Genomic DNA, 26956 nt, shown 5'->3' with positions numbered 1-26956 from the left:
GTCACTGCCTTCCCCTCTTCCCTACTCCTTAAAGTGCCAGGGGCACTCATTCTCAAGCTGGTGGGTTGTGACCTACCAGTTTGAGAACTGCTAATCTATACAGTACCCCTTCTTCTGGAAATATTTCAGTTTTTATACAGAGAGAATATTACCCTGTGCTAAGCAGAAGGTATGTTGACATCAAAGAGAGAAGTATGCTCAGCAGCCGCAGGAAGAGCATCGTGGGACTTAGTAGGGGCACTATCAAGGACGAAGCTGCAATAAATAATTATCTGTCAGTGAAAAAATATCTGAATATCTCTTGAATGGCTCCCAAAGGCTGAAAGCAGTAGGCTACTGAATAAGTTTCTACATTTCTTGTGACTTCTCAGCTAATTCTCACTTTGCATTTACATTCCTGAAAGCTAAGGATGCAACACAATGGCCTTCCTTTCTTTGTTATTCTGTGACAAGAACACCAATGCATACAGTTCTTATAGAAAAAAGGTAAAGAGAAACTCAAACTGGTGACAGCAGATTAGCTCATGAAACGCGGGGCCAGCTGGACACTACCTTTTACCAATAGGATTTTTTGCCCTAACCCCAGGTTTACATCAGCAAGTCTCCAAGTTGCTCAGACCAATAAACAAGCAAACCCAAGTCCTTTCTAGGGGACCAGGTGCATGTCTGGCATCAATTGGTCCCTGAAATGTTATGCTCTGTAATTACACAGAAACACAAAGCACCAATAAACATCATCTTTCAAAGAGAATGTTCAGTACTTGGAAAGGTCCTTGTTCAAACTTGCATTAGAACATGGAACAGTACTGAGTCAGAAAGAGTCTGGTGTTTGGAGATGAATGACGTGACCTAAACATTAATTAACCTGACATGCTCTGGCCTACTGGAACAGAAAGCCTACCTGGACTGGTCTCTCTGCAGTTTGTACACCCACCAAAAAACCCCTTGAGTCAGTTCAGGATCTGCTGCAAATTTCAACTTGGTAAGGAAGAACTCCACAATAATGCTTACCAAGCATTCAACCCAATACATTTGTCTGCTTCTAACCCAACTTTGCTCAAATGAACCTGAACATGATGCTTCCAAGAGCTGAACCTCTCTTTCCTTTTTGCAGGAGGATGTTTACTGACACTTGAAATTATAATCATGATATTTATGGAGTCAGCAGCTACCATTGAAGGGCATATACATTCAGGCCACATTCTGCAGCAAAGCATAAGGAACACAGAGACCAGTAAGCCAGTTCACCCCACTGTATTATCTGAATCAAAAATGATCTAGAACAAGATATGTGGGCTTACCTAATGTTGTCCAGCTAATAATTTGATTTAGTACAGGCAGTCCTTGTTTGTTGTGAAGACTGCTGTGAGTACTGTTCACGACATAAGTTGAAAGTGCCAGACTCAGCAACTAATAAAGGAAGACAAAAAGAGACTGTTCTTAATGAAGAGTTCATCCAGCTGGTTCCATTATACCATAAAAGGTGAAGAATTAAGGTCGCAATACAGATTAACCCTCCTAAAACTCAGACAGATAAAAGAAATACATGCAGATCTCAAGAGACAGATTCACACTTTTTACACATTATTATGCAACAAGCTTAAAATGGCAGGATACATGTGTGGCACTCTGTTTATGCACACGGGTTAATCAGGATGACGTTCCAGCAGAACGACAAACTCACAGACAGAAGTTCCTCCTTCTTTCCTCCAGCCATTACAGGCTCCAGTAGGGAGCTCCTGATGGAGAAGGGGTGGGGACTGATGGTTCTATCATCCAGGTACAAAGATAGGACAGTTATTAATCAGGATCACTAGCCTTTATGTTGATTTTAAGGTTGTCTTCTTTACACTGTGCTATTGCTTTACAAGCTCTTTCAAAGTTCCAGGTAACTAAACCACACATGCATGAGATTCTGCAGCACCTCAGCTGGTCATCTGTATAACTGCAGGTGGAAAACCTTTTCTAAACTTAATGCTCCTTGCTTTTAATCCCTTGTTCACCCAATTTTGTAATCTCTTTTTTTATAAGACTTTTTAATAATAAATCTTGTGTATTGTTCCGAGTCTGGCTTGTTAAGAGAAAAAGAGTGAATTTTCACATTTCCTCACTCTGCAGGTGGTACTGCAAGAGTGATTTTGATAGAGATCCCAGAGATTCAGTATTGTTCTAGGAAGGGGGAATTTCTGCCCAGGGACATTCAAACTACCAAGGCTTTTCCCCAGTAAGTTGTGTGTCCAAACAAGGGGAAGAGAGACATGAATGGGAAGAGAGTGAGCGCTAAGCACTAGGCTCTACTGCCCTTGATCAGCATGTGGTTGCTGGTGGCCCCTTTCTGGACTCTGACATGAGGAAGTGACCATGAAATTTATCAAATCCCTTCATTCCTCCTAGCCACTCCTGAACCTGACCAACCCAAATATGGTGGGCGGGAATCCCGGTTAGCCGCCAGACTGGGAATTTTAAGGATAACTGCGTCAAAGAGCAGCTCTGGCACACCATCTGCAGTAGTGTCCTTCTTCAGTAGTGTGTCACTTCTGGGGTGCTAGTAAACACCTGTACTGATTGCAAATAGCCACACAGGCAATGGTTAAGTATAAAAAAGAATTTTTTTTCAAAACCAGAGCACAGAGATGGAGAAATGAGGAGATTTCAAAAAGGCAAACATGCAAAACTAAAAAAGCTAACACATGGGCAGCGCAATCCTAACCACCCCCCAGTAGTTGCAAATGTGCCGTAAAGCACATTCTCGGCTACTAGGGAGCAGGCTAGGCCATTGCATGGATGTCCACAGCCTCTACTGGATTCAGAGGGACCTCCGGAAGCAAGGGGAGTGGAACTCTCCTCAGCTCCAGCGGATAGGGGGAGGTGTTCACCCATATCTGCAGTTTCATTTAACCATGGGAGGTTCCGGAACTCCCGCAGATATTGGGGCATGCCAGTAGTTGTTCCAAAAAATGGGAAGCCACAGATGTAACTAGGGTGAAGTCTGATGGGCGCCTGCCCCAGGCACTACACCAAGGGGGGGGGGGTCGCATGACCTCCCTTCAGGCTCCACCCTAGTTATGGAAGAGGCATTCCCTGGGGCATTTGGTGGGCCGCTGTGAGATACAGGAAGCTGGACTAGATGGGCCTATGGCCTGATCCAGTGGGGCTGTTCTTATGTTTCATATGTGCTGACAGCCTCACATTCTCTTTTCCACAGAAGAAGTGGGGGGCACAAAGCCACCAGCACCCTCTCCTCCAGAGAGAACCAGGATGTCATGTGACATCATGACATTACTGCCCTGGACGCTGGGGAAGTGAGTTACATCTCTGCGTAAAGCAGAGGCGTTTAGTAATATCTAATAGATTAGGAAGAGCTTGCCAAATAGCTTGAGCGTAGAATGCAACATCACTGCAATTAAGAATTATACCAAAACACATTTAAAAACCACAGATATTGTGAGACTACCCACTTAACATTTTATTTGTACTTCTCATGCAGTCTTGGCGACATTAAGTATTGTATAACCCTGTTATGCTTTGGATGCTACCTTAACTACCCAACAACTCCCCAAGCAAACTGTTGATTCATACTTGCATAACCACATTTCATGCTTGATTTCGCTCACACTGAATAGAGGAACAAAGAAAACTTGGGGAGGAAGACCAGTTTCAACAGAGCTTATTTAAAAGAGATATTTGTCAATAGGAGTCCATTTCCAAGCTTTCAGCATTACAGATTAGAGAAGTAATTAGAGGATATCATTAAGAGCAGCTATTTGGCCCTGTGCTTTATGCTAGTTTAATTCACAGAGAGAGCCATAAGCAATGTATGCTGGGCACTCCTTCCCATACTACCCAATGCAGTTTAGACTTTGGACTCACAATGAATATAACGCTAACCTTTTCAAACTTGTATTCTGATTCGGAAAAAGAAAGCAGGAAAAATTCAGCAATAAGTAAAGGATTGTTCTAGCTCTTAAAAAAGACACACCCCAGCCTCCAACAACTGATATGAGGTGATGGAAGTCAATTCAAAGAGGTGTTTGGTAGTCTAAATGCATTTTCACAAGTTATAAAAACATGCCCAGATTTTTCCATCCCAAAAGCCACATCATGTTTATTCAATAAATACCACAGCAAGATGGTGTGAAGGTGGTTCTGTTTGCTCTGCAATTGTTATGAGAGGCTTTAGCAAACCACCCTCCCAACCAGTCCCCAAATTTACTATATACAGGGTTTGTTTTGTTTTTAACCCAGGCACTCCTGCTTTAGGTTGATCCAGGATTATTTTCATGATAGTGAATTGAAGACTAGAATACTGCTGCCATATACAAAATGAAACACACAGGAGTTCTACATTTGATTAGACATTATCTTGCTGTTTAAGAGTATTTTATAAAACTAAATAACTCCACATAGCCCTTCTTGAGACACAGATGTGGCAGCAAGGAGAAATTAGATAAAACAACATAGTATCAGAATTAGACCAATTCTAGCCAGGCTAATTAGAAATTCATTTAGCCTCACACAAGAGAAAAACAACTTTGGGGTCAGGTTTAAGATTATTTAAAGACAACAGCAAAGAAACCAGGGCTATTATTGGAGTTAGGCAACCCCCTCTAATCCACTGGAGTTTCACAAAGCCTTAGGAAGGCCACAACCAATTTAAATTATACAGGAGAGGAGTCACAAGCTGAACCATGCTACAAGATCACACTTGTTTCTCCTCTACCAGTACACATAACAACCACTTCACATATTACATTTGGAATTGTATATTGAAGACCTTTCAGTCAAACACTCGAAACAGAAACATGGCAAATGTATCTGTGCAGACACCATCTGTGGACCCCAATTGGCTGCAGCTCCCTGCTAAGTACACACCAGATGTTCCACTGCTGTGCAATGGGTGAAACAGGTTTGATATAGACACACTGCACATGCCCAACCTCATCTAATCTTGGAAGCTAAGCACGGTCAGGCCTGGTTAGTACTTGGATAGGAGACCGCCTGGGAATACTGGGTGCTGTAGGCTTATACCTGGGGTCGGCAACCTGCCATTCTGGAGCTGCAAGCGGCTCTTTCAGCCTTCTGCTGGGCCAACCCGTGGGAGGGAGGGGCTCACCCCTCCCGCAACGCACCTGCCCCTCACCAGCCTGAGCGCACTAGCGCAGCTCCCACGCATCCTGCGGCTGCGCCCCATAGGAGAGAGCGCAAACGGGCTGGCGGAGCAGCTCCTGCCCAAAGAGCCGGCACCGCCTGTTCCCTCCTGCCCGAGCCACAGCGCAAAAGCAAGCAATTGAGTGCAGCTGCTCAGTCCTCCTGTGCGTGTCTCCTCAAAAGTAAGTCCCATTGTGCTTGCTCCCAGGGAAGTGTGCCCAGGATTACAGCCTTCAAGCTCCCCAGTCAGCATTCCCCCATCGCTTACTCACCCTCTCTGCCCCATTTCCTGTGCAGCTGCTCAGTTCTCCTGTGCGGGTCTCCTCAAAAGTAAGTCCCATTGTGCTTGCTCCCAGGAATGTGTGCCCAGGATTACAGCCTTCAAGCTGCCCACTCAGCATTCCCCCGTCACTCACTCACATGCTCACTGCTCCATTTCCTTCACTTGGAAACTTGAAAGGGGTTTGCAGACCCCTGCACCAGATGGTATTCTGTATATGTTTGTATACTATATGTGTAACATACTGTATATGTAGCATCAAAGCATATTTCATTGTTGGGAAGTAATCACTGTTAGTATGCCTTTTATGCAGTTTTGAACTCTTAGCTTGTTTGTTCAGGAACACCTTTGTGAACAGTGTTAAGTAGTACTAAGTGGTCTTGTTCAGAGGTAGTATTGTGTGGAAAGGCATTTACAAAAGTACAGAAGTAAATGACTGTAAAGAATGACAGTATCTTTCACAAGCAGTTCACCTGTGCACAATCTAAAACAGTTGTTCTCCAACTGTGGGTCTGGACCAGATTTTTAGTGGGACCTATAAGAGGGGAGTGTATTATATAACTGTGACCTACAAGAGGTGAGTGTATTATATAACCGGGACCTATAAGAGGGGAGCACAAACTATATATGCAGTGTTATCTTCATTTTAGATGTCAAAAGGGTTTTGTGGCTCCTGAGGTTTTCTTTTTTCCGGAAAACGGGTCCAAATGGCTCTTTGAGTGTTTAAGGTTGCCGACCCCTGGCTTATACCATAGTCTTTCGAGACTGAAGGTTGCCAACCAATCCACACAGAGATATATTTCCCTCTCATGCACAATGAAATCTCCCATAGTACGGCAATTGTACCTGTCCTGTTTTTTCTGTTGTTGTGTCCCTTGCAAACAGAGTGATGCCCCCCATATTGTCAGCTGTGGGATATTTTCAACAATGTTCAGCACAAGGAACAGAATGCCTGAGAGTGTCCAAATAATGGAGCTGAAGCTGGATCCCCCAAGTTCACTATAGCCCTGTTCAACCTTACACACCATGCAGTAGTTAATTCACTACTACTACTACTACTACTACTACTACTCCACTAATGTGTAGAGTAGCAAAGTACAGTTTATTATATTAGCTAAACTGGAAATTAATTTTTTTTAAATAATCCACAGGACAAGACTAATTTCCTAAAAAGGTTACTACTACTCCCAATTCCAGAAGTGCTTGACTCCTTATTGATTGTCAGTGAAGTCTATCATAACCAGATACAATTCCCTTTTGAGACTGAAAGGGAAGGTTACTATAAAAAACCACCACCACTGATTCTATTACATTATTTGTAAGCATTATTTGAATTGCTCTCATTTCTAATGATAGTGCTGTGGCAAAGCCAACATGTCAAGATTTAAACATACATATGTGTGCAGGTGCACTTAAGGTGGATAATATGAAATCTTTCAAATCAAGTAAAAGGAAGATACTAATTTCATGGCTTTGGCAAATTACATGGTTACAGTCTGTTTAGTTTTTCATCTTCACTGGTTTAGTTCTCTATTTTTTTCATTTACAGTGACATCTAGTGGCAGCTCAAAACATGCCTCAAAGTTCTTAACTCTGCTGAGATCATTTTCTTAAAAAGGGATACACATTCAAATACATTGAAAATAGGCCCACTGAAAAGCTACAGGTAAATGTTCTGTTTATATGTCAACTGGGCAGTGACCATTCAAGTTACTCAACTGTGGATTCAAACCCACAAGAACAATGGGCAGGCAAAGTTCTATACTCTGAGCACCACACTCTTAACATTAGCAAATGTACAAGAACGACACAAAATACAAGGTATGTTCACCTCCAACCACATAAACTTGGCTTCCATTTATTAGCCTAGCTCAGTAATTTTTAACTGCTCTGCTGTGGCACTTTGGTGTGCCACGAATGGTTTGCAAGTGAGTCGTGGGAGTTTGGGGTCCCCCCTAGCTGAAATCCTCCAGGTTCCCCATTTACACAGATTACTAGTTACTTAAAAGCTTAAATGCTTTTCCTCTTACGTGGGACATTCTGTGACCTTTCCCAGAAACATGCAAATTTTGACGCACGCAGCTTCTTTGCTACACTGTGTTATTTCCAAGCCAAAGTAAAACTTACAAAACAGGGTGGTTCACAAAACAGGGAGAGGTGGGGCTATTTAATATACATCAACTGAAGTTAGGAATTGCATTAGTGGCTGCTAAGCAGACCAATTAAAAAAAAAACCCCAAAAGGTATGGTTGCGGCATTTTGGAAGCAATCGGTTACATTGGGAGAGAACAGTTTTTTACTGTGTGTTGTCAAAAAATAAAAGGTTCAGGTTGGTTGGTTGGTTGGCAACCTTCAGTCTCGAAAGACTATGGTATAGGCCTACAGCACCTGGTATTCCCAGGAGGTCTCCCATCCAAGTACTAACCAGGCCTGACCCTGCTTAGCTTCGGAGATCAGATGAGATCGGGCAACTGCAGGGTTCAGAACTTACTTGATTTTTTAGATAGGAAACCAGAATGGACTCTAATCAGCAACTGGAGCTATTTGCAGCAGCAGGGAGGCCCGCAGAGGCGGCTTGTGATCCTCCTGGACCCTCCCAAAGGCTAGCACAATCCTCCAGGTATGTGTAAAAGCCACGTGGCCTCGATGCCACAGCAACTGCTGTGCTGCCACTGAGGCTCCCATTTCTAGGTCACTCCCTTAAGGTATAATGGCTCTCTTCCAGTTCCCCTGTGGGGCACAACCCACCAGTTTGGGAACTACTGATTTATGCTACCTACAACAAAGCATTTTCCATACATGCTCAAAGTATTTCACATATATTTCCTCAATTTTACAGCTCAGGAGCTGTAGTTCAGAGGTTTTGCTGTAGTCCTGCCTGAAGATGCTAAGTCGAATCAGCTTGATTGTGGCTTTGGAGGGGAAACTGGAAAGGGACGAGAAGCAGCTGACAAGCCACTATAACCCATTGTGAGAGAACAGAGTCACTGACGAGCCACTGCTGTGAGAAAGCCAGGGAGTGTGGAGGAATCAGCTGGTTAAATAAGAATGGATAACAGCTTGATAACCTGCCTGGGCTTGATTTAGTAGGTGCCTGCGGAAGGCATGAGAGTTAAGCAGCCAGAGAGATGACCACACTGTGAAAGGAAACATCTTGAGAATGAAGGATTCTCTACGAATAGAACAATATTTGTAAAAATCCCATTTGGAAAATGTAAACCATCTTGAATCAATGAGAAAGGTGGTATACAAATACTGTAATAAACTTGTATGAAAAGTTCACCAGTTTTATTATTTTCTTACTAGAGATGAGGAAGGGCTGAAGCTAAGAGATAATGGTTCATCTCAGGCCCAGCAACTTCATCACTAAGATGAGATTTGAATCAGGAATTCTCAGCTCATTTTTTTATTACTACAATCCAGTAGCAATATACTGATATTGCTATTAAAATTACCTTAGATGAAATCCATAAATACAATATCTATCAGCTGCTTAAAGAGAACAAATATGAATTTATAAAGAATAATTATCACCCACAATTCATACTGATCAATGAGACAAAATGACCATATCAACGTCTTCTCTGGTTAGCATGCCTGTTGCTTCTGCTATTGATATTTAGAATGTGCTTATAACAAGATGAAGGGGCTCCTACTATGGAGTGTCTATGATATTATTGGTGGGACATGGTTTCTACCTTAACTATCACTGTACTTTATCCATTTTAAAGATTTTTATATTGATTTTTGTACAGTACTACTTCAGAGGTTGAGCACACTCGAGTGCTATTCAAGAACTGGTTGAGACTTTATTTTTTTTTTAAAGTCCCTTAATAAGAACTTGCATAGTATCTAGAAAAAAAGTTTCAACAACATCTTACATTGCAGCAGGATCAGTGGGCATACATTCTGAAATGACCTGGTTTTATAATATGCAACAGATATGCAGAAAAATATACTCTATATAATGATGAAATATGACCTACTTTGACAAAGTGGTTTGGGGCCATAAGCCAAGGATGTTCTTTATCTTTTTCTCCTCTCTACAGTGCCAAACCATGCACAACCATCTTTGTCCTTCATACTGATAATTCAGGGCAAAGAGGAAATATATTAAGCTTTTAAAAAAAATGGGCAGAGAAAAGAGAAATGGAAGAAAGAAGAACTGCATTCAATTTTATTTATTATCTTTGCAGTTCTGTTCTATAAAAATTTTGAATAAAATTTTGGACGACTCTGAACTATTAACAGCGCAATCTTAACAGAGCACTCTGCTGGCCTAGATTGTCGCAAATGTACCATACTGCACATTTGTGACTACTCCAGAGCAAGCAGCACCGACAGAAAGGCCTGTGCCAGTCCACCAGCACTCTATCCAAAGGAAAGGCCACCGGTTGAGGTGCCAGTCTTTGCAGGGGCAGGGTGGCTGTAGGGCGGAACAGAGGTGGGGATAGGTTGTAATGTGGTGGAGAAGGAACTAATATTCCATTACCCTGGGGAGACCTCCAGTCTGCAGCTAATCTGCACAGCATTCTGAAGGCAGAGCAACTGAATGTATTTATGAAAGAGCACATCCTGTATGAACACTGAGATACAAGATACTCAGCAATTTATACATAATAATAAGCAAATTATTGCTGTTACCCTGAACTCACATTTGATCTAGAACAGATTACCACGCTTAATTCTATTTTTATACCACAGGCAGACTTCACTCAACATTAATCTCTGCAAATGAATCAATGACATCGCAGCGGTACTTAGATTGTAGGGTCCCTGCTCTCTTGTAAAGAGAAAGCACTCTATATGTAAACATGCATGTAGAGGGATCCTATATTTATAAAAGAAAAAACACAGAAAAGTCTCTGTGCACGTGAAGCTCTGCTTGATCCTTGGAAGCACTGGATAGTAAACAGCTTTGCAAGTGCCCCCAAAATAGCAAACAACAGGGAAACCCTAGGTAAAAAGCAGTACCCCCCCCCCAGAAGAATATATAGAACTGACTATACAGCAACCGCATAAATGGAAAACTACCCTTCTGAAGAACTCACATTACAAAAGTTACTGACCTGAAAAAAATAAATTTTGCGATCTCTATGATGCATGTATTTCTTTTTGCTTTTCCAAAGGAATGCCACCAGGTAGGATGAAGCCAACAAAAGAATAAGCAAGCCCGCTGCTGTTCTGTAGAAGATAAGAAAGTGAGATTTTCCTGATGGCACAGCTTTAGAAATAAATTCAGACAGAAGAAATAATAAAGTTACTGAACAGCAATTACACAATTTGCCTAAGGCGTTAAACTAAGCTTTAAGATCAGAGTTAAGAAATTTAGACTATGGACAGCCTTTGTTCCTTTGACAAGGCTCAACATCTAAATAAACCCGCAATTAGTAAGCTTGCAAAGAGCCCTTTGCCTAGACATTTACAGGAAATAAGAATGGACTTCAATTGAACAGGCAAGGAGCTGGTTCCTTTTACAAAAAGAAGGTGTGTTTCTCCAACATCAGGCAGCTCCCATTTGCAATTCCTTCCCAAAGTGGTTAGAGGACACTAAGAGGCAAAGGGATGGCAGGGGGGTGCTGGAGGTGCTGGGATTATGGAACAATGCTGACAATTTGCATTTTAAGTTTCTGCCTCTGCATAGTGCTGAAATTTGGTGGAAACTATTGGAATGTTTAGTAAATAAGACACCAGAGCTCTAGTCAGACAAATATGCCATGTTTTGAGAAACTGCCAACCCTGTCACTGGGCAGGGAAGGGCAGTAACAGGGAGAGGAGCGGGCAGACTGGGCCCAGGAAGAGAGCGGGATCAGCAACACAGGTATGTGCCATATCCTAACCTCTTTTCTGGGCCCAATCCGCCTGCACAGATCAACTCAGACTTGCACCAGTGATATAGCAGCTGCTGGGGCTTACCCAGAGGCAAGAGAACAAATTTCCCCTTACCCCAAGGAGACCTCCAGCAGCCAAAATTCCCTCATGGGATGTAGTGTAGCCCATGCTGCTGCCACTGCAACACCATGTAGAAGTTTAGTTAGGATTGGGCTGTTGGGCTCCTGTACCTGCCCCACTTATGGAGCAATGTGTGCTACCACTACCATCTGGATTACAGATTCAGGGGTCATCCTAGCAAGGTGGGCCCTCTAATGGCCATGGGCCAAACTTAACGTCTGATGCTACTCCTGCTAAGTCAGATGGACCAATGGTCTGATTCAGTGTAAGGCAGTGGTGTAGCTAAGGGGGTGCAGGGGGTAGCAGTTGCACCGGGCATCAAGCTTTAAGGGGGCAACAAGCTGAGCTTGACACTAGTGACCGAAATTGTGAAAATCTTGGTATGTGCAAATAATACCATCAGGTTATATATCATTGGAAAGGTAATTTCATGCAGAAATGCAATGAAACAAACCACATTAGACTATCTATATTCTATCGAAGGTTATGGCCAATTAACCAGAAAATGAAAACACAACTGCATTTTTGGAACAAAAAGTAAATTTTCTTAACTCAAAACTGACCTATGAGACTGATTGTTCTGAGCGCCAATGAGATGTTATTATGATACAGCATGAAACCAATAACTTTTTATTTACTTAATTAATTAAATCTGATTTTGTTATGATGGGGAGCTACAAAACTTTCTTTGACCCCAGGTAGTAGATAGATGCCTTAGCAATGCCACTGACTGGACGGAGGCAGCAGAGCAAGTGGGTGGTGAGCTGCTGGGGGGAGGAGGTGGATTCCTCCCAATTTTCACTTTTTAAAAAGCCCAGAAATGATGTCACTTCCAGTTCTGACATCACTTCTGGGGCAACATTTTGAGCTTGGCACCAGGCTACAAAATCATTAACTACGCCACTGGTGTAAGGTAGCCTCACACATAGAAGTAATAAGAAAATTGATTTTGATTGAATTGATTTTTCAACCAGAAACAGACTGAAGATGCTGAAAACTCTTTCTGGATGACATTGTTTGCAGACTAACTGCTCTGGGATGCTCTTCTCTATAAAAAGCTCTGACGTTTTCATTAAAAACTCTCAACTAATTACAAAACAATGACAAACAATGCATTTTCCCACAATTACCCAATCCTGAACTTCAACAAGGGTGTCAATTTGCTTTCAATAACACAACTCCCACCCAATGAGAAGAGTGAGACTAAATTCGTGCATATTAAATGACAACATGGAAACTTGGGGTGGAAAAAAAAACTTGAATTGTGCTCTTACACAAGAGAGATATTTGATTTCCTTCCTACCACAGGCATCAAGGGAAAGACTGCTAGGAGCAGACACGAAAGAATCCAGCCTAGCACAGTTACCTACGAATAAACAGATGAGTCACATAAACAGAACTAATCACAGAAAGGTAAAATTGTGTCAACTGCCATTTGAAGGTGTCTGAATCCTAAATTTAATAAAGTGCAAGTATTAGATCAATGTTTCCCAAAGTGTGGCTTGCAACCTGATCATTTGTGGGTTATGAAACAGACAGGCTGAGAGCTGAGTAGGAAAATGTGTTGAGCCCTATTGAAAATGAAACTCAGTAGCATGTGTGTATTTACTTGTGAGCAGGCAAATATGCCAGACGCCACTTCTGGGCATAAGGGCAGGCTGAGAGTGATGTAATACCATCAGAAAGGTCTCAATCTGATGAACACAGGCCCCAAAAAACACTCCAGAAAGAAGTTGCCCTCTCTGAGTTGACAAGGAAAATGTATTGAGCCCAATGGAAACTGAAATACAGCAGAATGTGCAGGGTTACTTTTGGGTAGGCAAATGTGCCTCAACTCCTATCAAAGGCCAGGTGAAGGGGAACAGTCCTGATCCATTCTGGAGCAACAAATACTCCAAAAGGTGCCCATAGTAAAAAGGATAAAAACAGAGGCTTGAGCAGCTGGTAAGGTGAAACTTTTTTAAAACTCTTGTAAAGTTAAGTGGGTCCTGATAGAGAAGCGGTGGCCAACCTTTCAACTTTAGAGATTCTGGACCTTTAACAATTGTGTGGAAGTAGGAATTTCAGCAGGTGCAACTTCTCATCTCACTGAAGTTTTAAACTTTAAAAATTTTAAAAATCAAGCACCATTTTTGGCTGGTCAATGCCAAGGAGTGACATCCCAAGGAGTGACATAAGCCTTTCCCTCCTCCAGGAACATCCCATGTCCACAGAAGGCTACTTCGCTAACTGAAACAGAAGTTCTCTTGTAAGAATGCTTTTCTAAGAGGAAAATTAAGATAGCACTTCTAGTGAAACAATCAGAACTTCTTCATGCAAAACATACCTTTGCTTGGTTCCAAAGCTGGGTGATCAAGGGCCATATAGAAAAGGCAATGAGGCCAAAACTGAGTGTGGAGCGAAAGAAGAACGAGAAAACCTAGTTCAATAAGACATTCGTAAAATAAAATTAAAAAGCGTTAGCAAAAGGATCTTTCTTCTCAAATAGATAAAATGTTAGCAACTGAGAACACTACTTACTAATATTTCAATGCCAAAGGTCCAGACTATTAAGAATCCAACAGACTGAGTCCATGGAAAGTTCACAAGAAATGTGATCAGTCCTTGAATAACAGGGTATCTGAAAAGATTACACCGAACAATTTTTTTTATTATTTAGAGAGTCCATAAGGATCATTAATGTATAAGAACTACAAGTATTCCTATTTACTCAAATATTACTTACACTTTTTTAGGAAGACAAAGAATAACCTTCAACTTACATGACTTACAGAACAATCCCATGTTCACGCAGAAGTAAATTCTACTTAGGCCCAAATCCTAACCAACTTTCCAGCACAGGCATAGCTGTGCCAATGGGACGTCTGCTGCATCCTGCAGTTGGGTGGCACTCACAAAGACCTCCTCAAAGTAAGGGAATGTTCGTTCCCTTCCTTGGGAGCTGCATTGCCATATGTCAGTGCTGAAAAGTGGGTTAGGATTGCACCTTAAGTTCAACAAACTTTATGTGGCAGGTGTATGTATGACAGTGTTCGCAATAGTAAACACAATGAAAGGGAGATACAGGTTCTTAAAACACACACAGCATTGGGAACCGAGAAGGGCCAGGAAATCATCTACTGGAGTGGAACTAAGTGGAGCTTCCAGCAGCAGAGGGAAGAATCAACTGCAAATTTCCATAGGCCTCATGCACAGAGTTGGATCTTCAGAGTTTGATCACCATTTCTTTCAGTCTCTGTGACTACCCATATTTCATTAAAGTTTAATTCAGCCTTTCCTCAAGTATCCCATGACTTTGCAATAAGGGCAGAATTCAATAGGTGTCAATATTGTGAATGACTACTTGTTCGCACTTCTGCTGCTGAACCACAGAAGCTGTGTCTATAAACAAAATATATGGTATACTGTACATGTTCTCCTGATTGACAGCACTTGATTTTACTTGTTATGGGATTTTGGTTCATTAATTACCATCAACCAGTGTTTTTTACTTGAAGTCTTGTACAGCAGGCCCAGAAACTGGAAGTTCAAATCCTGCTCACACAGGCAACAACAAAAAAAATTATGTTATATAATTATTTTTCTTCTATATTAAGTATTTGCTTCAGAGGTTAGGGTCAGTACCTCAGTTTAAGGGACTGTATAACTAGTAAATTTTTCTCCCTAGCCGAATTATACTTTATGTGGTGAGAATGGTGTAGGTGTACTTTACAAGATTATTTTTACATTTCTTGTGAAGTTTCTAGCCGAAACCAATATCTTCTAAAGTGACTTGATAATACTGCAATTCACAGCCTGCTCTGCTTTTTGACAGACATACTAAACAATCTAAGGGGTTTTAGAAAGCAGACAATTTAAATCGGAAAAATTGCTTTTGATTTCTCTTAATTGTTTTAAAATAAAACAGCTCAAGAGAAATGTGGTTTTGTAAAACAAATGCTTTTCTCCCTATTTTAAACTTACTCTTTCAAAACCGTATACCATATTGGCACTGGTAATAGACAATACACATAGTAGGTCCAGGGTAAACTTTGTATGAAAAGAAAGATAGTTATCAATACTCCAACAGCAGGAAATGTATACTGGAGAAGAAAGATCACCTGAAAATAAAAAAAGATTCTTGTAAATAGACTAGTATTTCAGATTAAAGCATTTGTAAAATATTGGGCAAAGGCTTTTGAAGCAAAATTTGCTATGAACATAACACAAGTTTAAGTCAAACTTAATGAGAAACCATTCCAAACCAGTGATTGGAATGAGTAATTATGACAAACATGGGGTTGCTGCAGAAAGTGAAGACTCCCATTTGAGTAACTCAACTAAATGACATGCAACAAAATCCAACATGATCACCGTTACGCCTTTCTGTGCCAGCAGTAGTCAATGCCACAGAGGTGAATGACATAACATGATGACATAAGAACATCAATACGTTACATTTAACATTACAAAGGAGGCAAAATGTGGGGCTGCTGTTTTCAGCAGCAAACCCATGGTTGTTGTAATACCTACTTTCATTCTTACAAGAGCAGGAGCCAGGCTTCCTGCAAAGCTTATCCCATTCATTTTACTAGATGGGAGTAACTACAGGACAGGATAAATACTATAAACCAATGGTTCTCAAACTTTTAAGCATTGGGACCCACTTTTTAGAATGAAAATCTGTCAGGACCCACCGGAAGTGATGTCACAACTGAAAGAGACATCATCAAGCAGGAAGAGTTTTAACAACCCTAGGTAGCAATCCTACCCACACTTACCTAGGAGTAAGTCCCATTTACTATCATTATTTAAAGCACATACAGGTTGTGTCTCGTTACCCACTAGAGCTCCATTCCAGAACCCTTAGTGGATAAAAAAAATCTGTTGATAAAAAAAGCAGTGGAAAAATAGATTTAAAGACCCATTTCCAGGTTTCTTGCCCCTCCATTGCTCCTAATAAGGTCACGTTTTGACATTCACAGGGGTTTGATTCTGGAACTCCCTGCTGATACCATAAAATGTGTTAAATAAAAGCAATTTTAAAAAAATTTAAAAGTATGTCCCTTTACAATTGTGGTTTAAAAACCCGCTGTGAGATACAGGAAGCTGAACTAGATGGGCCTATGGCCTGATCCAGTGGGGCTGTTCTTATGTTTCTTAGCTTTTCTTACTGTTGTAGAGAGGCAGTCAGCAATTAGAAATGCAAAGGATCCCTTACCTGTCTCAGTTGAAGAATGGAATGATCGCTTGCATGACTGTCTCTCTACATCAGTAAGAAAACCAGTTTTTTAAGTTGTGATTTTAAAGGGATGCATTTTTCCCCTTCTCCAGGCATCAGCACATTCCTTCTCATTTGCAGTGGCCATTCGTGCTGAGACAAATCAGTGTATAAAAAATCCTTGCATAACAAGATTGGACCTGTACATAGTAGCCTATTAAAAGTACAAATCTGTAACATTTCCCCAAATGCAGTCACATACCATGGGAGCATCAAGCTGACTATATTAAAAATAAAATATTGAAATTAGTGGGGACCCACCTGAAATTGGCTCACGACCTACCTAGTGGGTTCTGACCCACAATTTGAGAAACACTGCTATAAACTATAGGATAGGATAAATATTACACACATATAAAAACTTGCATGACCTTGATCAGAGGGAGGATGATAAAATATTATTAAAACAAAGATGATCTGGTTTAAGACTTTGGATACGGAGGAACCAACTGTTAAAATGTTTTATTTCTCTGAGGTTTACCTTTGATGGAATGTTGTGCCACTTTAGAAATCAGAGCACACAAACAAAACCTATGGTGTGATCCACAGAAGATTACCATTGCAAAGATATTATTGATTATTTACATAAAGCCATCAACATACACAGAGCTGTTGGATGGGGGAGCAACCGGAGCAATTTGCTCTGCAAAGTAATATGCCTTTGACACCTACACAAAGTGTTCCTTCTTTTTGTTTTCTTCTTTAGTTCCTTACTTCATGACATAAGTTTAACAGATACTTCACTTACAAATTACGAGCATCCTTTTGCTTTAGTTACCAATTTTCTCTACCCAGCCAATTCTTACTGTGAAAACAAGCAGGGCAAGGAGGAACAGCAAGTGAGCCTTCTCAAATGTGGCCTCCCTAGTTTTGTACATACTGTAGATACTCGCCTATCTTATTTATCCTGTCCTATCCTATTTTAACCCCTGGAGGCTGGGGATAAGAATCGGCCCTCAGTTTGGCTGTACTTGTCGTAAGAGGCGACTAAACAGCCACCGGGTAGATGGGACTCGTGAGCCTGGGAAGGCAGCTCATTTGAGAGAAGGAAAACTCTGATCCCAAACCTCCACTGCCTTGTGGCTACATCCAGTTATGGAAAAGGCTTCAGGAGTCAACCTCAAGGCAAAATTCGGAGCCGGAGTCCCTGAGGCAGTTCATGGCTGAACACAGTAACTTTCTGGCAACTCCTGCTAGACGCCGCTAGAACCAACTGTATTGGCCTCTGCCTTTCCACTGGACCATTTCAGCGACGTGGAGAGGGGGGATTTGCTGCATGGGTAACAGCCTATCCTCCATACCTACTTTACCCAGGCTTTGCGCACTGGAGAGGACACTGTTCCAGAACCACCATTCAGAGCGCAATAACATAGTCTTCCGAGACTGAAGGATGCCAACAACAGATACGCGCCTAAATTTTTGCCAAGTTATCAAGCTCCAATTATCACTTCACCTTTTCTTCGGTCAATCAGAGGGCAGAGCCTTTCAACTCTGAAAGGTTTGTTTCTTTCTCAAGCAGCAGGCAAGTACCACTCATTAGAATGCAGGCTACAATTCAATGCACCCTTACTTAAGAACACCACCAATGGAAAGCAGTGGGTCTACTTCTGAGTAAAAAGGATTGCAAATATACACAGCTGCATCTCTCTGCTGTGAATTGAATTGCACACTCCCAGTTATGTGTTATGGGTTGTATGTTGTACGCAGAGCTTCTGGACTTCACACCAGACACCTTAAAGGTGAATTTGATTCATGGATCTCCTGCAGTGGTTCCCAACCTTTTTCACTTGCATATCCCTTGGCAGCCCATTTCCATAAATTGTACCCTTCATATTAGCCAAATGTTTGTAATTAATAATACAAACCCTCATCTCCTCTATATGAAAGCCCAGAATTAATGTATTTATCCCAGTGTTTTCTCTTTTTATCAGTTTGAAGAACAGAAGACTCTGCCTTTGCACTGTTTTGCACCAGAAGTGTGCTGAGAAATTCTGGCTGATTGATCACTTTCCATATTATGTTTCACCTTTTTTACTGTGCTGGTTTTCAATCACTGGTTCATACATGAATTGATAACCAAAAACTAGCTATTGGTGGGGCTTTCACAGCCAACTAGCTACCTCCCTTCCTGCCTTGCTGGCCCTGCAAAGCATTCCGGAGCACAACCTGCCTTTTTCTGCCATTATGCCATTCTTTTTCAAGTACCCCTAAAGGTCCTGTTGAGTGTCCCTGAGAATACATGACTACCAGGTTGGTAACCACTGTTTTACAGGTATGTTGTTTACAGTGCACTTACTCTGATAGAGTTTACAAAAAGGTGGTGAAGACCAGAATTTAAAAAAGAATAAAAATGTATCTTGTGATCTTTTACTATGTTTTTAATAAATTAGAGACTACAGTTCTTAGGTAACAATTAGTGGTAGGTTATTTTTCAGGATCTGGCCTCTGGTAAAATCAGACAGAACTATAGTCAGAAACCCCCCTAAGTTTAACCCCCGACTTATCTGAGGATCATAGAAAATGCCATGATTTTCCGCTCAAAGCCTGCCCTCGACTTATCTGTGGGATCGGCTTATAGGCGAGTATCTGCCGTAGGTCCCTGCCTTCATGGGCAGCTATCTCTAAATGTGGATGAGTGGAGTAGGTGATGAGAACAAAAAAGAGAAGAGTGAACAGTAAGAAAGACCACGGAGAAGGGGAATGGGACGAGCAGAAAGGGGGGAAGGTAAGCAAATGCAATTACATGCATTTTGATCATCTTCCGGTAGGATTAAGGCAAGAGACTCATGGAAAAGATAGGATTTGAAGGAAACGGCCTTCTCTGTGTTCATCTATCAGCTGCAAAACTTCCCAGCCAGGAATGTAATAGCAAGGGTGCTAATTTCATGGCCTATAAGCCATGAAGCGTCTGACTTTCCTGTATGCCTGAGGTTTCTCAAGGGTAAGCAGGCAGCACCTTCATCACAGAAAATCTAATTTTTCTCCCGTACATACGTTTAGAACATTTTCACCAAATGGCATGTACTTAGTTATTTTTCCAAACACCACACATACTTCACTATTTGGTCCTGTTTTTAAAAAGAGGAAGGAAGGAAGGAATTTCTCCAGAATGTGCAGAACCCCAGCAACTTCATACTTCCATGTAAATGTTACTGCCCCCCATCTATGCACTTCATATCAAAATTATTGAAGCGCATAAAAATCTGCTCTAACTCCTCTGAAGAGGGAAGAAGGACATTCCATAAAAAAATGATGGACACTACCAGGAAAATGAGGAGACAAGCTGAAAAAAAAGAAGAAATGGAAGCAGAAGCATGACAGCAAATAAACCATTAGTATTCCTTTATTTATATGCCACCTTTCCCTCAAAAAATCCTGAAGGCAGATTGGGAAAGTTATTGCATAGTAGAATAGTACTCATAGATTTATTTAAAACGTTTTTATTCTGCCTTTCTCCCCGCAATAGGGTGCCTGGCAGCTTAAAATAGATTACAATAAATAAAACAATTATAATTAATATTATATACTGTATATCTACATGCAAACAGAATTCATGAGGAAAGTTCAAAACCCAGTTTCATCTGGATTTGACAGGTCTGTATATGTAGGAAATGTTTTCATGGAGAAGCACAGTCATATGATCGCCCAACTGCAATTTGAAGTGGCATAATCTAAGGACATTTTAACAATCACACATTAGGTGAGAGGGTGTGAGAAAGAGAGAGAACTAGGTCACTTTTACTTCATTTTTAAAAATTTATGACACCCTGGGAAATGAATGTTCACTTAATGTTAATCATTAGAATTATATTAAATGTGAGATGCATTAAAAAGAAAGGTGGCAGCCTTTTCATCATAATCTTTTAGAACATTTACAGCAATTAGACAAACTCTGCTGATTAAAACCCCATTGCCCTGGTTAAGCTAGCACGATGACTTCAATTGTGCAAGTCCTGCAAAGATATACACTTTGGACGCAATCCTAACCCCTTATGTCAGTGCTTTCCAGCCCTGGCATAGCAGTACCAATGGGACATGTGCTGCATCCTGCAGTTGGGGGGCACTGAAGGAGGCCTCCTCAAAGTAAGAGAATGTTTGTTCCCTTACCTCAGAACTGCACTGCCCTTATGTCAGTGCTGGAAAGCATTGACATAAGGGGTTAGGATTGCGCCCTTTGTCACATAAAATGCCACATATTGTGCAAGCAGAGGTCAGAAAAGTAACACACTTCAACTTGCCTCATCTTTTGTAACAGTCCTGCTCATACTGGTATGCTCCTTGATAATCATCAGAATCACATAAGATGTCCAGCCCACGAAACCCATGGTGACACTGAGGCCTAGGAAAAATCTGTCGTACGTATGATAATAGGAGAGGCCTTCCAAAGCAAGGTTAATCAGCTTGGTGCAAAGAGATACCTATGGGAAGGAAATACTTCAGAGCATAAAGAGGCAATTTTTTAGAGCTAGTTATAATATGCACAGTGAGACATTTTTCCCCATGATGTGGGCGTGCATGTGTATTTTAACAAAAAGCAGACTCATAGGTTGCAACTGAAAGCAGCTGCAAGGACTGCTTAACACATTCACTTCCTGCCATTCGTCCACTGAAGACTGTCCTCCCCAAGCAGTATTTCTACTTACAGGGGAGAGGGATAAACAAATATTAACGTTTCCTCAATCTCATCCAGTTTTTGTTTTCATCTTTGAAACAGTAAATACTGTTGCTCAGACCAGAGAGCAAGCCTGGTCTGGAAATTTTTTGTAGGAGGTCAGGCCTACTGCAGTTTTAAAAAGTTGTTTCTGAAGGCTTCTTATGCCATTGCCTCCTTTGGTCAGAGATTGGCTATGGTGCACAGGACTGAATCTCTGTCAGATATTTCTTCAAGCAGCAGGTGCAGAATCCTCCCCAGATTTGAGTTCTGACACCAAAAACTCAGTCAACTTACCTGTGAGACACTGCACAGAATTATGCAAACTGAAAGCATATAGTCTTAAACCTATCAATTCCCTATTTCTTACAGACATTTGGGCCATGGGGAAGACATAAGACACACTGTTCCTGTTTTTCCTATGTATTTGCCTTGCTTCATGCTTTGAACAAGATTGAGCTCTGCTAGCCATCTCGTCTTTAAGTCCAAACCTAGCCTACTTTCCAGTGCAGATGCAACTGCAATGCAGCTGTGAGGAAAAGGAACAAACATTTACCTGGGAGGGGGCCTCTGTGTTCTCCCACCCCACTGGCACAGCTGCATTGTCACTGGAAAGTTGGAATGCTTAGGAATGGGCTATATGAACTACTCTTAGGTGAATTTAAATACATTTATTTCCTAGGGAATACTTATTATGACATACTTGGAGAATGAAGCCTGCAGCTATCACAGGCGGAACATGTGTTCCAGCAATGATGGCTGCTACAAAAGCAGGAGACTTCCCATGCATGCCAGTGGATTGTCAGAGATATGCTGGAGCAGGCAAAACTTCGAAGGGAGTGGAAAAGGGCAGGAGGAGGGCAAGGGTGGGTGGAACAGGGCAGAGGGTGGATCAGCCTGGGAGGGGGCAGGATTGGTGGTGGCAGCACATGACAAATCCTAACCCACTTCCTGGGCCTGATCCATTTTCTTGGGGCAACGCGGCCTTGAGACAGTGAACGAGCTGCTGCAGGCCTGAGTTGACCCACAAGGGCTGCTGGGGCTCAACCTAGGGCAAAGGGACAAGTATCCCCTTACCCTGAGCTGACCTCTAACAGCCAAAACTCCTCCATGGGATGCAGTAGAAGTTGTAGATTAGAATCTTACAGACAGAGATATTTACAAACAATAATGATAAAAAGCAAACTTGGATATCATATAGACAAATTATGTATTTCACTGATTCATGACACATGCGGGGGAGGGAAGTTGAATCGGATGAAGTGTAAAAACATCAGATGGCTTCATAAAATAAAATCTTGAAACCTAAAACATAACAGAATGCCATGGATCACTCTCACTTGTTCACTTACCGCTTCCTCATATTTTTCTTGCTGAATAAAAGTCCTTGCTTTTCTAAGAATGTCAATCTGTTCTGAATCCAAAAGAGACCTAAGCAAAACACACAGGAAAAAGCAGTTTTATTTCCCTCTTGGGGAAAGAGGCATAAGAGAACAGACCTCTTTTAATACATTGGATCTATTTTATTATGGCAGGTCACAATTACTTTTAGACAAGTTTTCACTGATAGATTGATATGATACAAAAAATAAAAACATGATATTTACAGAAAAGTACTACAGTGGGTCCTTCTTATTCATGGGCCTGGCATCCATGGATTTGAATGCCAAGCCTGTGGCTGGAGGGCTTCAGAGGACATCCCAAACATGACCAGAAGTGCCTTTTAGAAGCATCCAGGAGGCCTTCTGAGATGTGGGGAGGTTGCAAACTGCTTCCCTGTGCCTCAGAAGGCCTCCTAGATGCAACTAAAAGGCACTTCCAGCTTGCCAGCATGCACCCCCGTGGATTTTATTATCCGTGGAGTTTGGCATCTGCAGGGGGTCCTGAAATGGACCCCCCATGTATACCAAATGCCCACCGTATATAATTTTTATTAGCTCTAATATCTCTAGAGGGATAAGGAGTGCAGTGGAAAGCAAGGAGATTTACTGCCCAAACAAAGCCTCAGGAGAATGTTATGGAGCACCACGACAACTGTGGAACAGCAGAAAATTACATATGTAAAAGCATCTAAAATTCTATGATATCATTTATGAGAAGGGATGGGAGAGAGACCTTAAGTGCTGCCAAACACATCAATACCTGTCATCATTGTGTATGTAATGATGGCTTGAATTCAAGCTAACAATATCTTACAGATCACTGCACCTATGCAATGCTGAGAAGCCCCACGAGGGTTGGGACAATAGCCTCTAAAATCACAGGGGCTTCAAAGCACTGTCAATAATGAGACAAAAGCTGCTTAGTTCCAAGAATATAAATAACCATGTCATTCATGTGTAAAGACAATTATGTAACTAAACATTAAGGCTAATTGTGCAAAGGCTTGTAAATTGTCTCTTATGAGATGTTACTTACTCTCACTGGGAGCACATCTGACAAATTTAATATTTCCACCACATCATTCTTGACTTCCGTTTTTGTTTTGTTTTTTAAGACAGTGCCTGACAGTTCAGACACCAAGTCTGTGATAAAAATGAAGCAACTATCATAGTCACAAGAGATTTCTGCCTGGCCAGGGAGTCCATCTGTCAGTGCCCGGTAAGAGGCAACCATCTCTGCAGGTGTGGATTTTTTCTGGGGGAAGGGTACACCACTGCCCCCCCCATAAAACCAGTAAAGTGAAGAAATCATTAAAAAGGGAAAATACATGTTTTCAATACACACCCATGTGCAAGCATCCACCCTGAGTCAATCAAAGATTACAAGCCAAGGTACAAGGTATGACCAACCTCCTGGTTTTAAAAATAGGCTACTTCAGAATGCCAGATGAAAGGGAATGGCACCAGGATGCAGATATCTTGTTTTGCGTGCTCCCTGAGCCATCTGTGAGATACAGGAAGCTGGACTAGATGGCCCTTTGGCCTGTTCCAGTAGCTCTTATGTTCTTGAGAATATACAGTGGGATTCCCCTGGGGGCTGGGGATAAGAATAGGCCCTCAGTTTGGCTGTGCTTGTTGTAAGAGGCGACTAAACAGCCACCAGGTAGATGGGACTCGTTAGCCTGGGAAGGCAGCTCATCTAAGAGGAGGAAAACTCTGATCCCAAACCTCCACTGCCTTGTGGCTACATCCAGTTATGGAAAAGGCTTCAGGAGTCAACCTCGAGGCAAAATCCGGAGCCGGAGTCCCTGAGGCAGTTCATGGCTGAACAGTCACTTTCTGGCAACTCAGGCTAGACGCCGCTAGAACCAACCGTATTGGCTTCTGCCTTTCCATTGGACCATTGCAACGACGTGGAGAGGGGGGATTTGCTGCATGGGTAACAGTCTATCCTTCATATCTACCTTACCTAGGCTTTGCGCACTAGAGAGGACACTCCATTCCAGAACACTATTCAGAGCGTGATACCATAGTCTTCCGAGACTGAAGGACGCCAACAGTGGGATCCTTTTGTCTTGTGTATACTTAATGAATCTTGTATGCAGTTGCAGTTTTCTATGTACAGAATTATCTATGTAACACACCTAATGGAATTTTGACAGTAGGAACATATGAAGCTGCTTTATATAGAGTTAGACCAGCGGCGCTCAAAGTCACAACCGCTGTGCACCAGAAATGCATTACCTGGCAGTCACAGTTCTGGAGTGCTGCAGTTCTTCTTGTCCCCAAATTGGGTGATGCTCTGGCCAGTTGTGTCTATGGTGCAATGCCCCAGTAGGCACTGCGCCTGACGCAACTGGCCAGAGTGCTGCGTTGTTCCAGTCTAGGAACAAGAGCTGTGACTCTCCAGAACTGTGAGTACTGGTCATGGGAGGAAAGGATTTGGCAGAACCCCAGATCTGGCCCTTCAGTTGGGGTTTGACCAGCGCTGAGTTAGACCATCCATCCATCTAGCTTAGGGATTTCCAAACTTTTTGGCAGGTGGGCCACATCATCTCTCCAACACTATGTTGGGGGCTGGGGGGAAAAAAGAATTTACATTTCAAATTTGAATAAATTTACATAAATGAATATTTGAGATGGAACTTCCATATACTGCATATACCTCTATATGCAGAGGGTCCCTGGTTCAGTCCCTAGCATCTCTAGTTATTTCAGGCAGCAGGGCTCTGCCCAACACATTTGAGAGTTACTGCCAGTCAAAGTAGATGGCACTGGGCTAGAAAGACTGACTCATTTTCATCGAGACCAAGCAAAAAGGCTCCCATGTGGATGACTTCATCCCCACAAACAGCAGTTCTACAGTGAGTGCTGTCAGGCAGATAGCACCACATGCTCCAAGGATGCTCACAACTGCTTTTACGCAAATACATCAGTTCATTTCAGTCAATTTGTCTCAGTCATAAACCATAACAAACTAACAAGCATAAACAGCTTGTTTATGAACCATACAAACATCCCTGACATAGAAAAGTTATTCTATAGAGCACTTTGGCCTGTAAATATACACAATTAGAATGAGAACACCTAAAATCAATAGGGCAATCCTTCTCATCAGGAATCAGAGAGTCTCACTTTGTTATCTGGATCAATCAAGGACATGGGAATTTAAGTCCAGTTGTACTTTGGTCAGTGTGCATACAAAAGTTACTACTATGTGCAATTTGCTTTTATTTTTTGCAAGCAAAAAGTCTACATTTTGTATGGTGGACCAGGGTGGTGTAGTGGTTTGGGAGGTGGACTTAGACCTGGAAGATCCAGGTTCTAATCCCCCCTTAGCCACAAAGCTTCCTGGGTGACCTTGGGCCAGTCACTTTCTCTTAGCCTCACCTACCTCACAGGGTTGTTGTGAGGACAAAAGGAGGGGAGCAGCTATGTACACCGCCCTGAGCTCTTTGGAGAAAGGGCGGTATAAAAATGTGAAAAATAAATAATAAATAAATAAGTCACAGCATTTTAGCAAAACTGGAAGGAATGTGTCACAGGGCATACACTTATAGGTAATCTGAACAAATAAGGGAGATCCTCAGTTCTACTAATGTAACAATGCAGAAATGGTTATTTAGAAGCACATTTAGGGGTTGGTTTGGACAACAGTTTTGCTGCTGAACCAACCAAGTATGATGAAAGCCATCTGATCCCCTCCGCTTAGTTCTGTGTGCATTTCTTCAAGCATGTGGTGAGGCTGCAGTTCATTTACTTGTTTGATTTATACCTCATCTTTCTCTCTGAAGGGCACCAGAAGTTTAATCAGACACCATCCCTCTTCACATGCTTCTAAACCTACTTTAAAGTTAAGAGCACACACCTCTTCAAATCGCATGGGATCAACTGGGAGGCAAGAGTATTGTCCCAACCAGCCCATGCTATGATCTAAGAAGGGTAAGAGAATTTTCAAAGAAGACTGTCAGCTAACTAGTTTTTAGACTCATGCAGCTATTTAAACATCACGTAGCAGAGTGCTGACTGAACTTTTGACCAAACAAGCTAAACTGAGTTGAACACGCACATTGTTAACCTTCTTTTCTAAAAATCAGCAAGTATTTCTGAAACTCTTATCACGAACTCAGCTAGTATCCAACAAAAAGACTGGCACACAACTTGGTTTTCATAAGGATTATTGAGATAGCCCATCGAACATAAGAGGCTGCCTTATACCAAGTCAGATCATTGGGTAATGTAGGTCAGTATTATGATGGTTGATGCTGATTAGCAGTAGCTCT

At 41.8% G+C, this 26956-nt stretch overlaps 1 protein-coding gene across 2 annotated transcripts in view; it reads right to left on the bottom strand.

The window, feature by feature from the left end:
- Positions 1–26956, bottom strand: part of PIGN (phosphatidylinositol glycan anchor biosynthesis class N) — a 102345-nt gene that overhangs the window by 39534 nt on the left and 35855 nt on the right. For both annotated transcript variants that reach the window (XM_066623851.1, XM_066623852.1), the window contains exons 13-21: positions 22644–22722; positions 20879–21058; positions 15344–15480; positions 13901–14000; positions 13707–13799; positions 12655–12746; positions 10498–10612; positions 1302–1410; positions 153–255 (exon numbers count right to left, since the gene is read on the bottom strand). In XM_066623851.1, coding sequence (XP_066479948.1) covers positions 153–255; positions 1302–1410; positions 10498–10612; positions 12655–12746; positions 13707–13799; positions 13901–14000; positions 15344–15480; positions 20879–21058; positions 22644–22722 — 1008 coding nt within the window. The remainder of the gene's footprint in view (positions 1–152; positions 256–1301; positions 1411–10497; positions 10613–12654; positions 12747–13706; positions 13800–13900; positions 14001–15343; positions 15481–20878; positions 21059–22643; positions 22723–26956) is intronic.

The sequence above is a fragment of the Tiliqua scincoides genome, chromosome 4, assembly GCF_035046505.1.
Source record: "Tiliqua scincoides isolate rTilSci1 chromosome 4, rTilSci1.hap2, whole genome shotgun sequence".
Classification (NCBI taxonomy): Eukaryota; Metazoa; Chordata; class Lepidosauria; order Squamata; family Scincidae; genus Tiliqua; species Tiliqua scincoides.
Note: the sequence above shows the minus strand (reverse complement) of the source record. Positions and strands in the feature narration are given on the sequence as shown.